At 34.5% G+C, this 10,436-nt stretch overlaps 1 protein-coding gene across 1 annotated transcript; it reads right to left on the reverse strand.

Moving 5' to 3' along the window:
• Nucleotides 1–3,703: 3,703 nt before the first annotated feature.
• LOC139855180 (phospholipase D delta-like) lies at nucleotides 3,704–9,142 on the reverse strand. Its single transcript, XM_071844423.1, has 10 exons — nucleotides 8,204–9,142; nucleotides 7,566–7,682; nucleotides 7,282–7,476; nucleotides 6,487–6,768; nucleotides 5,905–5,973; nucleotides 5,674–5,821; nucleotides 5,091–5,239; nucleotides 4,831–5,001; nucleotides 4,435–4,635; nucleotides 3,704–3,997 (listed from the first exon to the last, which is right to left on the reverse strand). The coding sequence occupies exons 1-10, from the start codon at nucleotides 9,140–9,142 to the stop codon at nucleotides 3,704–3,706; spliced, it is 2,565 nt and encodes an 854-aa protein (XP_071700524.1).
• Between the last annotated feature and the right edge of the window lie 1,294 nt (nucleotides 9,143–10,436).

Here is a 10,436-nt window from a genome sequence, read left to right on the forward strand (position 1 = left end):
GTAGGCCATGATTTTATATTGCGTTCTTTTGTTTTTTTTTATCACAATAAAGCAATTTAGTAATTTATATAGCAATGTATGTTCCAACAATTGGTAACAGAGCCAGGTTCGATCCCATGAAAGAAATTAATAGCAAGGTCCAAAAGTTAGCAAGAAGAAGCAAGCAAGTAGCAAGCAAGTAACTAGAAAGTGAGCAAGAAAGTTAGCAAGAAATGAGCAAGAAAGTTAGCAAGCAAGTTGAAAAAATAGCAAGAAGCAAGTAGTCACAATTTGTGATTAAAAGTATGAAGCAAGGTTGGTCACAAGTGGTGATCAAGAGTTTAAAAAAAAAGAAGCAAGAAGAAAGAAAGAAATGTGATCACTATTGGTGATCAAGAAGAAAACCGAAAGAAAGAAAGTAGACCGAGACCGAAGAAGACAACCTTGACCAGGTTGTCCGAGAAAGACCAAGACCGTAGAAAGTCTAGACAAAAGACCGAAAAAAAGTCTAGACCGAGAAAGACCGAAGACCGTAAGCCGAAGACCAAAAAAGGTGAACGACACTGACAGTTTACCTAAGAAAAAAGAAAGAGTCGATTGCAACCTTATGCAATCAAAGAAAGTTCAAGACCGTTTTGATGAAGAACGTGACCGCATGATCAAAAGAGGTTTGTATCAAAATTACGGGAGTGAATGTTGGGTAATTTTGATTAATTGGTTAGTAGAGTTCATTGGTTCACATAAGTCAGAATGCAAGTTTGATTTTAATATTGTAGTAATATTAAAATACGTAAGTATTAATTAAGTCTTAGTTAATTAATTAGTCTAGCTTGAATGATTCGTATGTTGATGACCGCATTTGAAGGGTTGAGTTGGTTAGTGGAGTAAGTTGTTTGTCTACAAATAATTAGTGGTGTAGTCAGTGGCGGTACCAGGAATTTTTTTTACTGGGGGCAAAAAAATTTTTTTTAAGTCGTAGCAATTTTTTTGACAAAATATGGAGGTTTTGGGACAAAAAATGGAGGTTGTTAGGCAAATTATGAAGATTTTGGGGCAAATTATGAAGGTTTGTGGGCAAAATTAGAAGGTTTTGAGGTAAAATTTGAAGATTTTTTGGCAAAATTTGAAAGTTTTGGGGCAAAATATTTAAGTTTTGGGCCAAAAAAAAAAAATCTACCGGGAACAAGTTCGAAATATCCAAAAATTTTACACTGAAAATTGCAAATCCACTGGGAGCGGCTGCCCCCGCTTGTCCCTTCATAAAATCGCCCCTGGGTGTAGTACGTGTTTAAATGCATATGTGGTACATGCATTATAGCCGGTAGTTATTAGATCATGGGTAGTCGCATACTCGCATTTGTTAGCAGTATAAGTAGGAGTTTATTTCATTTTGTAATTTGTAGAGAATTTCAAAATGTAGTCCATGATTTTTTATTGCGTTCTTTTGTTTTTTTATCACAATAAAGCAAGTTAGTAATTTATATAGCAATGTATGTTCCAAACTGTGACCGCCGCATGGTTTATGTACTTCAGTTGCAATAGTAATTAGTAATGGTGAGATTATTTTGATGAAATAAAATATACGGAGTATGTTTTCCTTCCGGAGGGATTTTGGTTCAGACTGTTTTGAAAACCTAATAATGTATCGTAATTTTGTTAAAGATAGTCCTTCAAGTTTTGACATTTTACATATTATGCTCCTAAAGAAAATATTATAGTATCTTGTATTCTTGTTACATGCAAAATTTTCATAAATACGTTTTGCATAAATGAATTTGATTTTTTTTTTTTGGTAAGCAAGGAAACTCTCCTATGAATGAGCACATTGGCTTCCCCATAGAAGGTAAAATCTCGGGTAATCAAGCCTCCTGAGCGTGAGACCTGGTACCGGGTGAATTGCGCATTATGCGCACCCTCTGGTCACCTTCCCTTTTTGAACAATTTGGCGTAGCCAGGAATTGAACCCGGGTGGTATGCTTCATTGGAAAACTCGATGACCACTCAGGCAAGCCTGGGTGATTATTTGATTTTTTTTAAAGCAACAAAATATTACTACCTCCGTCCAATCATAAGTGTCCGATGTTGACCTTTTAAAGTCTTTTTTTACTAACTTTGACTGTAAATAAATATCTTCCTTTGTGTTATATAATATTTAATTTAATGATAACAAGCTTTTGAAACTTCAAGAACATTGGAGTCGAGTATGGAAACTAAAGGTCTAGATTATGTTGCAAGGAAATCGTATTGCGCTTCGATTTTATGTAGGTTTTGGTTCAAGGAAGTGGATTTCGGGTGGGGAAATCCGTTCATTTAAGTATTTCGATGGGATCGATTGATAGGAATAGTTTTATTTTGATGGAGATGTCATTGAAGCACAAGTGAGTTTGGAAACATAACACATGAACATATTTTAAAATCACAAACACCTACTTTCATTTTTTACCCACACTTAAAAACAGTGGCGGAGCCATAAATTTTTCACCGGAGGTGAAATATTTTTTTTTAAAAATATATGATTTTTTTTTGCACAATATGGAGGTTTTTGGAGCAAAATATAATATAGAGTTTTTTGAGCAAAATTTAGAGGTTTTTGGGTAATATTAAATGAATGACAAAATAGACATTTTAACAACATATCTTAAATCAAACATTTTTTGTTGGGAGACATTTTTTGTGGGACGGAAGGAGTATAAATTATTTAGATAATAATCTATAGTTTCTATTAAAATTCTATAATGATGATTTCATTATTAGGTTAATTCTTTTGTTAAAAAAAATCAAAAAACAAAAGGAAAAAATCTAAGCATGGTGGGTGATGTCATTAATCTAAAAATTTTTGAATTAAAATTAAATCTTATTAATTAATTAATATTATTAAATCTTATTAATAATTATTTTAATTATTAAAATTAAATAATTTTGAATTATTTTAATTAATTTTGAATTGAGTACGACAAGGTATAAAAGTTGGCAGAAGGAAACTAATTCCAAATTTATATTTTAATTTACACTTTTAAAAAAAATTACAACCAATATTATCTCTTATAATTGGATGTGGATTGTTTAATATGCAATTTAGGTGTTTGATGAAATATTCAACTGACGAGTTTCTTAGTCGGACTATGTGGTTTCACGGGTCATTAAACTAAATGACTTTAGCATTTACGTTCATTTAATAACTAAAACATATCATTAAACTATTTCGTTTAAACAAACCCGTGATTCCACGGGTCATTTCACTAGTATTTTATTAAATGCTTAATTCTGATTAGTCAATTGAGGTACAATTTTAAAATTGGAACCTAAAAACTGGCTTCCTATCTATAATAAAAGATCAAGGTTTTAACAAATAAACTTCACCTACTAAACATGCATAACTCATCAAGAATCTAGAGTATGCTGCATGTACACCCCTTTCAGAATATGTTAATTTATCTGCATCATCCTATAACATATACTAGTAGCATATTTACATCGATACAGAAACGATTAAACGTCTCTTGGTTTAGGATACAAAAAATCTTACAGTATAATGGGGCTATGCAAACAGAAACAGTAATTCGACTATTTGGACCATTGTACTTTGCTTTACACAGTAAACTAACTAATTCTTACGAAATTAACTAAATAAACTACATTCTACAAGAACACATGTGGCCGGTTTTTTTTATAACGCAGAGAGATATGTACGATGATTTTGAAAACGTGAATGACTCACTGAGTGTCACGTGGTTAACGCGCATGGGAGGTTGGATAATGAACCAAGAACTTTACCCCCAACATCAGGGAAATGTTCATGTCCAGGCATAGCGCTTACTTTTCCATTTTTATCCACTTTTATCGGGTATTTAAGAAGATGGCCTTGTAACAGAGAAAATTCATCCGACGTGAACCTTCTCCAGTTATTTTTCGCTAATTGGTTTACGTTCTGCACACACCTTAAACTTTCTGGCTCCTTCATGTGATCTTCAATCACGCCCATGTGTTCTGCCCACAACGACATTCTGTATCCATATACCTGAAGATTATATATATTATTATATATATCGTTAATTATAATAACATAAGATTCTTATATAAAATAAAGAATTTAACTAAAGGTGGTCAGCAATGGCGGAAGCAGAAATTTGTTTCACCGGTGGCAAAAACAATTTTAAATGCGTAGTAACTTTTTTTGGGCAAAATATGGAGACTTTTGGGGTGGAAAATCCATGGGGGCAAAATCATCCAATATTTTTGCACTAAAAATTACAAATCCACTTGGGGTGGGTGGCCCCCATTGTCCATTCAGATTTTGGGCAGTGGTGGTCATGAGGCCAAATGTTACTAATTTATGGCATCTTTCCTTTTAACTCATTTGACCCATATAGGATTAACATAACACAAATCAAAAAATGGGTCAAATTTGTCACCCTACTAGATATGAAAATGAGGTTTGAGGATGAGAATACGAACTTGACCACGTGGGTGGTGTTTCTTTTGAGCCCATGTGTAATGAGGCTGATAAGCTCCCATAGCTATTTCAGTATCTCTTGAACCAGCCATAGATCTTTGGTTTATATTTGCAGATCCCAAAATAACATACTCGTCGTCTATTATCATTCCTTTAGCATGCACGTATATCATGAACCTTCCATATTTATAAGAAGCCGAAACCTTCAAGATAGGAAAAAAAAAACTTTAAACAATGATTTCATCTATGGATCCGTTTCAAATGAGAGACAGTCCAAGTTGACTCATTTCCGTAGATATGGGTTGAAATTGCCACCCCTCATTCATGGGTTCCAGCAGAAACTGCAAATACAGTAGAACAATAGAATATGGATGTATATGAAAAGGTTACATCATTACCGAACGACCACTTGAAGAGCGATTAGTGCCTGAAGTTGATCCTTCTTCGTTGCATCCTTCACGATTACCAAGGCAGTAGAAGTTTAAGTAATCGTGCGGATATGCGTTTTCACATTCTGAATTCTTCAATTCTTCAGCTATAATATGATACATCATTTGCATAGTTTGTCCCTGTGACAACAACAATTGTCCATCCTATTAAACGGGCATTTTGTAAATGTTACCGAGTATAAAAATTAGTATTTAAAAACCATATATACCTGCCAAAACAAAATTTCTTGAACTGGGGCAGAGTTAGGTGAACCTTCAGGCCACATTGGAATGACTATATAAACTGCGAACCTCTCGTTCGCCCTTATCTTACTCACGATCTTCAACGCGATCTCCATCGGGATTAGATGATCAGCGCCTAACAATTATAAAGGTAAGAACTTGGATCAATACTAATACATTTTGGTCTATAAGTTAACACAGATGTAACTATACCTAGCACAGGGATGGGTCAAAACGGGTCATAGGTCGAACAGGTAAGATATTCTAGATGGGTAAAATGGGTCGGTTCGGGTTGGGTCGAGAGTCGAGACCCATTTCTCAAAGTTTCTTAAATTTGTAAAATCTCTAGATAATAATATTTTTAAAATCACGTAAAGACCCGTTAAGACCCATTAAGGGACCCGCTGGACTTTGTATATATCTGTTAGGCTTCATATGGGTCTAAACTGGACCCATTCTTTAACTTTTTTATGGACCCAATTAGTTAAATACCTAACCCAATGGACCCATTAATCAAGCTATGGGTCTCAAATGCCGAGTATACATGAAACCATTAGTTAAAGCACAAACCTGCATCTTTGAAGGAAGGCCATGCGTATGATGATCCAAGAAAATATTGATTTTCAATGTAGATAAAGTTCTCGGCGGATCTTATAGCTTGAATGTATGCTTTCTGAATACTTTTATCAATAACAAGAGTTTTTGCAAATACTAGATTCTGCAACAAGTGAAAACCATCAACATATAACTGTTCTTGTTAACAAATTCAACTCAGTTTAAAGATCTGTATAACTGAATAACCTGAAATCCAGCTTCTCGAACATCTTTTGGGAATCCCTTCAAAGAACCAGAATCAATTGAACGAAAAACCTGTCAACACAAAAAATAGCAACATCTCAAGAAAGGTCAAAATCATGGTCAAAGTGCCAAGTGTGTTTCTTATCTAAAAGCCTTCAAACTTTTAAAATAATTTGACCAATGTGGGCAGTCGTGATTTCAGGATCAGAACTCAATCGGGTCGTGAATTTTTTTAGTACTGATTATATCTAAATACTATTTTAGTGATTATTTACCTTTAAAAAACTACAAATTCAAAAAATTTATAGGGTTCGAATAGTTAAATTTAGTGGTGTCCTATGTCATATACATCTTAAAAGGAAAACTATAAATTCGAAAAATATATGGGGTATACAGTTAAATTTAGTGGGGTCCTATACAATTTAAAGGATAATTTCTACAAAAAATTTTCAAACTAGTGGTGTCTCGTGACCCCATGGGATATATAACCTAGCCTCGCCATTGAATGTGGGTTACCTTCTAATGCTATAATTTATTTATTTTTTAACGCACTCTTTGGTGAATAAAAATTGGAGAGCATTGAACCTGAACGTGCCAGTTTTCGGGATCATCTTCCTTTGAAACCCATAACTCTGGATCATATGTAGGATGATCTGGGACAGGACTGAGTATCCATGAAATGCGCTCGATCTTGAGCAATGCATCTTCATGCCAATGATACATTCTTCTAAATCGGCGCCCGAGTTCAGACCATCTTGTGGCTTTTCTCCACCTTTGCTCAAAGTTTGTTAGGACATCGTATGCAGCAGGGCCATCAATTCTGCAGTGTAAATCATGCCATGGTTGCCTTGGTGCACTTGTTCCTGACTATTTGCTAATAGATAAGGCATGGTTTTGAAGTAGTAATAATAACAGATTATGTTTTTGTTTGAAAACTTGGTCTCGACCCGACCCGAATAAATCCATGTAGACCCGACCCGTTTGGACCCATTTAATTCTGACCCTTTTGACCTATGACACATTTCAACCCAAACCTGTTTTTACATGTTACCTAGCCCCATCCAACCCAATCTGTTTTCCAGATATAAGTAGTATGTGCAACTCAAACAAAGGGGTGTCAAAACGGGCAGGTTCGGGTCAAAATGGGTACTTGTTTGTAAAAGTCAGAGTTGTTTTACATAAAACGCTGTTTGTATAAAAGACATATGAATATGAATTACTTTAGCGTCTCGAGTGATAACAAAAACATATTTGTTTACTAAATATCCCATTTATGGACCCATTAGAGAACAAGAATATGTCTAATGGAAGTACTCAAAAGTCAATGGTTTGAAATTCCACTTCTATTAAGAAGGTATAAAATTTAGTTTGTGTACTTACAGAATATGTTGGATTGTGAAAATCGGTTGCGAATACTGTATCGAGGTCACGAAATAAACGATGCTCTGGTGTATCATAGCGTCCATCACAGAGGTCTAAACCTCCAATAAAAGACGAAATCTTTCTGTAATTCCCATGGGCTTGTGTATCCACTATAACACATTTTTGATGATGAGTATATAATGTCCCAACAACCTGCATCATTTCATTTTTCTGGTATAATACTTAAGGAAAAAATCGTAAATATGTAACAAAGATCGAAGAATATTGGTCCTAAATCATGCCTGTTGCTTAATAATGCTCATCTTTGTGCTTGCATATCGAGGACACAATACGCAGTGTACAGAGGAGTGTTTAAAAAACCTCCGAGTCTCTTCATCATGAGTCTGCATCACTCCATCCTACGCATATAATTATATTCAATATTAACATTAACATTAACATTAACATTAAAATTAAAATCATGATAACCTCAAAGTCTTCTTCATATCAATCAATTTCAATTTGTTCCTCTCCTTTTGTATTCATAACTTCATGTTCACCAAATTTTATTCTTTAAGTCTCTGTTTAACCTCTGGATTCTGTTTAATCTAACACAGTTTGGCATAATGTGCTAATTTAAAGTACTAATACTAATTATAATTTTGTGAAGCCCATGTCTTCATATTAAATATAAACACCATTAAGAGGGTTACACAGTACAAAGTTACTAATCAACATCATGTCTAAGCAAACACTATTCTAAAATCACGAGTAAACAGATAAGGTTTTACTTGTTCACTACCCGGTTACCATTCCATACCATATTCACTAGTCACCACAAGATATGTTGTAAGGTTTGAGTCTGAGACCTCTTATGACCACATCAGGACGTCAATTACTGAGCTATCTTGGTATGATTAACTATACTAAAAACACGTACCGTTTTAATGAAGAATTTGCTATGTGAAGTCTTATCATCCCAAACAAGCAACAAAACCCTAACACCCTCTTCTGATTTATACTTCAACAACTCACCAAGAGTCAAATCGCCACCATTAGGTAATGCCATATTTGGTTCTCTAACTAACTTGATCTTATCATAAATAGACCACCCTGTAATATACACCAAATGATGTGCTTCCAATATAGCATGACAAATATCTTCCCAACACCCCTTTTGCTTATAAACATTACTACTCTCATTTTCATCATCTTTTTCATCCAATTCAATCTCTGGTAACTCGCCTTCAACAACATGCGCGTCTTGATACAACGTCACATTCCCTCCACATCTCATAGGAAAATAACTATCTTTCAAACAAAATGAATTTAACAACTTTTCGTCACAAGATGTAAACTTGAGCTGTAACCTAATAGCACAATTAGGTTTTGGTTGTTTACCAAAAGGACCAATAATCGGTAACCAATCGTCTATCGTTTCACCGGACAATAAGCTAGTAGCCGAAATAGTAGCAATACCAACTAATTCAGCACCAAATACATCATTATCTTTAACTTGTATTTCAACCTGAGATACAGGATGAGCAACTTGAGCTACAAAATGTTCGTCCCAAACGGGATCTTGTGAATTAGGTATGACACGTGTGCGTGCCACCGTGGCACCTGCAAGACAAACCGTTACGTACGGATCACACGTAACGAATTTACGTCTACGTGGAGTTGTTTTTCTCATTGTTGGTTGTTGTGGTTTGCATGGATCGAAAGTGTTTAAACAACGACGAACACGTTGTGCCATGAAGTCCATGTTTGGTAAACATTGTGCTTCGGCTATCGTAATTTCGATGTCTCCATGAAGAAAAATAATTGGATTTAAAGTTGTATCAGAATCGGAATCGGAATCGGAATCACTTTTGGCCATAGTTTTTGTTGATGGTTTGTTGTTGTTGTTGTTGTTTGTGAGGTGGGTCCCGGTGCCGTTGGAGGTCCGGCGATGGGTTCCAACGGCGGCGAATGTGGGATTGGTGGTTAATTAGGGCACCAAACAGATCAGACGGTTTCTTTGGAGAGGTGGAGAAGGTGATGGAATGACTGGCCATGAAATTGTAACTGAATAATTTGCACGTGGAGTTAAAATCATATTTTAATACTTCTATTGTACGTTGATGATGATTGGATATTAAAAAATTGTCTTATAAACAGTACTAAAACATCTTAAACTAATGAAAATGTGAATGGTTAAACTAGAAGAAAATAACTATTTATTTATTAATTTTTAAAAATAATATTAAAACAAATCAATAAGAATTTTTTATAATTATTCTCTCACCATAGAAAATATTATTGTGCAAGCATGAATAAAACTCTGGTAAAATACTAGTAGCAATAATACTTATAAAAATAAAAACTTATATATATCAATACATTGGTCAAAATCCATGGTTGATACTACTATATATATACAGGAATTTAAAATGTCTTGCATATATACAAAAAGTCAAAAATTAGTACATCAATGTGGAAAGTTTGTCTTTGGAATGGTGCTATACACTGCTACTATTCTTCATGTTATTCACATTCACAAAACATGTCAAAATCCTGGTTCGGCCCACACTCATGAAAACATGTCAAAATCCTGGTTCGGCCTACACTCATGAAAACATGTCAAAATCATGGTTCGGGTTTGGATGAGATTTTCAATGGCTGTTTGGGTTGGATGCAATCTAATTTTTTGGTTGTTTTCGCTTATTCGAGTGTCAACATAGGTTTACTTAGAGTCACTTTATTACAGGGCTCTCAAGACAAGATTTCATACTACCACATCCAAATCAGCACTTCGTCAGGACTAACTCATGACTAAACACTCCTAACAATGACGTACTTCTTCAATATTTTAAAACTTAAAATTACATTTAATAATTAATATATTATATATATTTTATAGTTTTTTGTGGGATGAAAATAATAATAATTAAACAATATTAATAATAAATTAATACAAAAAAAGACGTGATGCTCGTCGTGCAATATATACGTTGAAGAAAGACAAAAGGAGGTAGTGGGGTGCAGAGCGGCCGAGGGCGGATTCGTTGCTATCGGCGCCCTACAACACGGCATCAAGGGTGAAGCCTGGACGGGGAACCGTTGAGACCACTCTTAGGAAAGCTATTATTAATTGTATTCAGATTAATTAGAAGTTTGTTTGCAATAATTTT

Source organism: Rutidosis leptorrhynchoides, chromosome 6, assembly GCF_046630445.1.
Source record: "Rutidosis leptorrhynchoides isolate AG116_Rl617_1_P2 chromosome 6, CSIRO_AGI_Rlap_v1, whole genome shotgun sequence".
Taxonomy (NCBI): domain Eukaryota; kingdom Viridiplantae; phylum Streptophyta; class Magnoliopsida; order Asterales; family Asteraceae; genus Rutidosis; species Rutidosis leptorrhynchoides.